The following is a 6000-nucleotide window of genomic DNA, read 5'->3' on the forward strand; positions in this document are numbered from 1 at the left end:
GTTTTAGATTTAACTACCGATCAGTATACAAAGTAGAAGTAAAATCTTGACCAGCTGCAGCAAAATGCTGCTAATAATTCAATTACAGAATACATACAATAATATAACACTATGAAAGGGTCATTCATTACAATGAGTATCAATTTACACATAAAGGTGAGTTTAACAGCACATTATGTAAGGGATAATGAACAGCTAGCGGGTCATTGCTGTGAAAGAATCCCAGACAGGGCGATGCTGCACCCCGGTCTCTCATCGCCCTGAAGGGGATTCTTTCACAACAATGACCCGCTAGCTGTACATTATCCCGCTTATTACACGGCTACTTACTGAAGAAATCAATATTCTGACACAAAAAAAGGTCCGTCAGAGTCCGACATCTGAACTGCGCCCATAGCAACGGTCTGTTATACATAGCAACGGTCTGTTATACAGAAATTACAGACCGCAGAACGCCGTGATTGACCAATCAGAATTGAGTATTCAACACAGCCGTGTAATAAAACGTTATAGTTGTATAATGTCTTCTATGGCTCTGAGGAAATAACCCTGATGATGTCACAGGGTTTTTCTCAGCCTGGGGCTCGTAGACTACACATTTATAACAAAAAGAAAGACGTAAGCATTTACCTACCTATAAGGAATGGATGCTTTCGGTTGCATCATGAGAAATATATGACCAAGTATTTTTAGAATTAGTAATGAAAGCTATAGGGAGTCATAACTGAACATAAACTTAGCTTCAAAGAAACAATATATTGGCTTTACCTCGATTTTAATGGCCTCTTCATTCACAATACTCCGCCAACAAATTAGCCTACAGTATACTGTGAATGTTTATTGGAGCTTAACATGCATATTGTAGTTAGCGAAGGGTGAATTTTTTTCGGAAGGATGTGCCATCGGTTGCGTGTATGTGTGGGTGTGTGTGTGTGTGTGTGTGTGTGTGTGTGTGTGAATGAGCCTTTAGATCCTGATGAACCTTGTATGGTATCCTCTGCCATCAGTGTATGAATGTGTCTAAATGGATGAATGTTTTAAAGCGGTTTGAGTATTCAGAAGACTAGAAAGGCGCTATATATACGCAAGTCCATTTACCATTCTCCTCTGCTTCAAAAAATTGACTCGTGTGTGCAATAGTGAATCGCTGGCGTTGACTTCCAACAACTTGTTGCTTTTCCATCAACCTGTCTTTTTTCATCACTGCATGTTGAGTACTGACCGCTAACTTCCTCCTCTTTGTCTGGTTTAGGGTTTGCGAGCAGCAGACAATGACCCCACAGCTCCTCCGTACGACTCCCTGCTGGTGTTCGACTACGAGGGCAGCGGCTCCACCGCTGGCTCCGTCAGCTCCCTCAACTCATCCAGCACGGGGGACCAGGACTATGACTACCTTAACGACTGGGGTCCCCGCTTCAAGAAGCTGGCCGACATGTACGGAGGAGGCGATGAAGACTAAATCTGTGTCAGTCAGTCCCACACACACAAACAAACACACCCCCTCGTCCCGTCAGCTGGCCTGCCATGCTCTGCCCCTCTAACACATGGGGCTATTCCGCTCTTATTGAACACAAGTTAACAATGACATGTTCACACTGACCAACCAACCAATCAAATTACCCACCACAGAGGGCCGGTGTGTGAGTCAGTTTCGGGTGCTCTTCTCAACCGTCTCCTGCTCTAAGACTGAAATGGAAGCTCTGAATTGCAGGCTTCTCATAGTTTGTATTTTCAAACGCTTGTGCTATTTTTTTTTTTTTTCATTTTAGTTTTTATGCTAGATGTAGGGTTTAGGTTTTAGTAGTCCGATTGTTTTCCCTTTTTAGTTTGTGTAGCTTTTTTTTGTCCCCATTCCCCTTTGATTCAAGCCGTTCCCTATTCCTGAGGGTTTTCACTTTTCCCTCGCTGTCAGCCCCCGCCCGCCTCTCTGCAGAAGCTTTAGGTTGAGCTGCTTGCTTTGTCTGAGGGGAACAAAAGGGGAAAAAAAGAAGAACACAGATATGAAAGTCCTTCCTGTACGGAGGGCCCTGGTTTATTCTTTCTTGAACTTGAATTACTTAGAACAGAAGCACTGTTGTTTAAAAAGTGCCTTCAGTGGTGCGTATTTTAGCAGACTCCCGCTAACTCAGGATTGGTTGCCATTTTCTGGGCTTACATGCCCCCATATGACCCCTGACCCTTTAACTCAGACCTTCCCTTGTCATTTCTATCGCCCTGCAGGGCTGTGGTAGCTGCAGGAGATGTCAGTGCCGGTTTCAGAGCAGCATTGACTGGCTTACGAGGGGACGCTTTATGTAGACGTACTGTACATAGGCCTACAGTGTGTCTGTAAGTTATGAACAAATCATTAACTTTTCAAGTCAGGCATATCTGTGCTCCTAGATCACAGCCAACTTGAATGTGATTACTGAAGAAATCACTAAAATACGTAATGGGACTGTCTTAGAGAAGAAATGCATCGCGTGTCTTTGTTTATCGTGGCTTCAATAGCAGCTGTGTTTGTTTTGAGCTCTCAGTATTTGCACAAATCTCGATAAGGCTTGTTACAGAATTTTGAAGATTGACAAGTCGTGTGTGTTACCTCTCTAATGTTATTGTATATGAAGTACGTATGAGGGTTATTTTAAGGAGACTTTGCCTTTTAAGATGATTTAAGGTTTGCATGTTTATCCCTTCACCCAAAGGTAATTAACATGGCACCATGTTATTGTGTGGTAAATGTGTCAAAGAAAACTATATAAACTGTACAAACATGAGGGAAAAGAAAATACTAGATGACTTCAAATAGCTCCGATGGCGTTACATATGGTTTACAAGCCCCTATTCTGAGATCCCTTTCTCTCTTTTTTTTGATTCACTGTTGTTTCTCAGCAAACTTTTAATATACAAAACTTCTGTGCTGGTCCCTGTCACAGAAACTGGGGGAATTGAGCCTCAGCCAGGGATTTAGCGCCTTCACAATCTGTCTCTCTTCAGGCAGCATTTCATTCATCTGAAATTTTCTCCTGAAATGTTTGGCTGCAAGTTCAAGAGGTTTTGAAAAGAAGTTAGAGGAAGGGAAAGTCTGTTATGAAGTTCTGCATATTATCAAAGCAGACTTGCAAAACTAAAGTTTCAGTAATAGCGCCTTTAAAAGACAGACGTTTTGAAAGACAGTTTTGTTGTGACTTAATGAAAAAGGCAGCACTACACATGGGCTTTTGTAATCACATTTCAGACCCCGAGACCTGCACATAGAGAACTGGACAAAAAAAAAGAGCTTTAGCCTTTTGTATTAAATGTGCAAAACATTTCAAAGAGGGACCAGGGAGATGCTGGTGAGTGATAGAAAGGTTTAATCATTCCTTGTCTTCTGAGTGCCCATTGAAACGCTCCTCGGTTGTAGCCAGTTTCAGCTTGATGTGGATTGACCAGAGGCCTGTACTACGAAGCGAGTTCAACATACCCAGGGTATCTTATTATCTGGCTTAACTATCCCTAACAAACGAGATCACGCTAAAATGTCCTACAACGGTGGTTATCAACTCGGTAAATCAACACAGGGTTTCATAATCTGGCTGTGAGCGCGTTCACATAAACGGGGCGGCGTTTGCAGCATATGACCAATCACAAACATGGACAAGTCTAAAGCCTTGCGGACAGACAGGCACAGCGGCACATTTTACAAAGAAAGAGCGAAATATATTAGACAAATACAAAGAAGTTAAACACATAATCCAGACTAAAAGTAACACATTTGAAGCTGCCAAATGCAGGAAGGACAGCTGGAAAAAGAAAAAAATGCCAATGTGTGAATGTGTAAATTAACAGATTTATTAATTTAACGGAACATTCAAAAGTCAGATATAGTCGTCAAGATGGGGCAGTGATATTATAAATAGCTTTCAGAAGTGTAATGGTTGAGTTAATTGCACTTCATTATCCCCTTTGGTAGAGTTTTGGCGTGTATGACTATTTCAACCTTCTTTCAGCTGCATCCCTGACCCTTCGGTGTGAAATGGACTTGAGAGCAAGTAAAAAAGGAATATAAAAACAAAATTCAAAATGGTAAGTATCCACAATATAAAGCCAGCTGTCCTTCCTGCATTTATCAGTTTAAACTGTGTTGCTTTTAGTCTGGATTATGACTTAAAGTTCTTTGTATTTGTGAAATATTATCATACAATCCGCGCACCGAGCTCTGATTGGTCCGTAGGCGGTGCTTTTATACTAGTTGATCTCCTATCTGGAACATAACCTGCTCCGGACCAGGTTAGCTATTCAGCATAAGTTACCATGGCGATCTACCTCGGTAAGAAGTGAACCACCGTCGTAGGACGGAAAACCCAGGGTTAACCCTGAAGTTACCTCGCTAACCCCAAATCCTGCTTCATAGTACAGGCCTCTGGTCTATTAATTATGAACATGATGAATGCTTGGAGGGATCTTCCACCTCTCATTTTTCTCTAGCTGCTTTTCAAATGTTCCTCACCTGCTCTATGGAGGACCACAAGAGTCACGTAAATAGTAATAGAGCATTTAATTGATTAATAACTAATTGTACAATAAAAATAGGCATTAATAAATGTGTTTACAAATTAATTTATCAATCTATGACTAAATGGACAAAACAACAAAGTATTTAATTATTGGACATTTTAATGGGCAATAAAAATAATTATGAAAAGAATTTACAAATGAAATATGAATCCATCAACAAATAGTTCAAATTAAAAAAGGGATTTACAAAAACACCATAAAACAGTCAATAAGTAAATCATTTTAACATACATGAACGAATATAGAAATAAATAATAGAATTTAAAATTCTATTTGAAAATGCAGTTTCAAAAGAGAAATAAATAAATCCCTTTTTAATTTGAACTATTTAGTGATGGATTAATATATTATTTGTAAATTCTTTTCATAATTATTTTTATTGCCCATTAAAATGTCAAATAATGAAATACTTTGTAATTTTGTCCAGTTATTCATAGATTAATGAATGAATTTGTAAACAACTTTATTAATACCTTTTTGTATTGTACAATTAGTTATTAATCAATTAAATGCTCTATTACTATTAACGTGACTCTTGTGGTCCTCCATACTGCTCATGGTTCATATAGAAGGCTAGCTGTAGATAAAAAACAGTCTCTAGTTTTCATAAATGGTAATAATTGTAACTATATTTTCAGAGGAATGGAAAATAATTAATTAATTAAGGAAGACATAAATGGAAAATATGACATGCTAATGAAGACATTCATCATGCCATAACAATGAAGGATGATAGTTTGATTAGACTATAAACAAGGGAAGGACGGTCATAGTATAACTAATAAGGTTAACAGGGTAGGAATTTTCTTGATTTAGATTAATACATACCTTGCAGTGTAGAAACTGACAGCGGTGATTTTCAGAATAGCTGTCAGCTCAGAGTGGAAACCGTTTCCACCACTTGCTGCTTGATAAGCGCTTATCTATCCGATTGCTCCTCAGCCTGCAAAATATCATCACAAAATAAACACAGCTGTTACTTTCTGCTATTTGTGATTATTTCTGACATATACATGTTGTATATACAGAACATTTTTATACATTTGGTAACATGATTTATCTGTTTCTGTGTGTGTCTTTGCATTTTCTTTCACTGCAGTTTTGTGCATTTAAGAGAATCTGTATGATTCTACTATGAGCTTACAGCCATACTTCGCTGTTCAAGTTTAGCTTCATCGTCGTGGTGAAAAGGTTCCACTTCAAACCAACTTGTACAGTCTATACTAGCACACACTCACTCCTCTAGGCCTTACTGTATATATGTGAGTGGTCTATATTATATGAGCCCTTTCAGCATTGTTCTAATTCAGCTGCAGAGCTCCAACATTACCCAAGGCCATCCAGTATTCACAGAATAAAGACCTGCTCAATGAAATGATCATGCTTTCTAATCAGATGTTCAGACCGGGCTCAGGGCCAAACATAGCAGGAGGCCTACACACACACTTTACACAAGGTAAC

The 6000-nt window shown here is 39.2% G+C and overlaps 1 protein-coding gene across 2 annotated transcripts in view; it reads left to right on the forward strand.

Annotated features, from left to right (window-relative positions):
* LOC141772623 (cadherin-4-like) overlaps window positions 1-5524 on the forward strand; it is a 275458-nt gene extending 269934 nt beyond the window's left edge. For both annotated transcript variants that reach the window (XM_074643816.1, XM_074643814.1), the window contains one exon: window positions 1253-5524. In XM_074643816.1, coding sequence (XP_074499917.1) covers window positions 1253-1459 — 207 coding nt within the window. In that variant the 3' untranslated portion in view covers window positions 1460-5524. The remainder of the gene's footprint in view (window positions 1-1252) is intronic.
* Window positions 5525-6000: the final 476 nt, after the last annotated feature.

Source organism: Sebastes fasciatus, chromosome 8 (assembly GCF_043250625.1).
Source record: "Sebastes fasciatus isolate fSebFas1 chromosome 8, fSebFas1.pri, whole genome shotgun sequence".
Taxonomy (NCBI): domain Eukaryota; kingdom Metazoa; phylum Chordata; class Actinopteri; order Perciformes; family Sebastidae; genus Sebastes; species Sebastes fasciatus.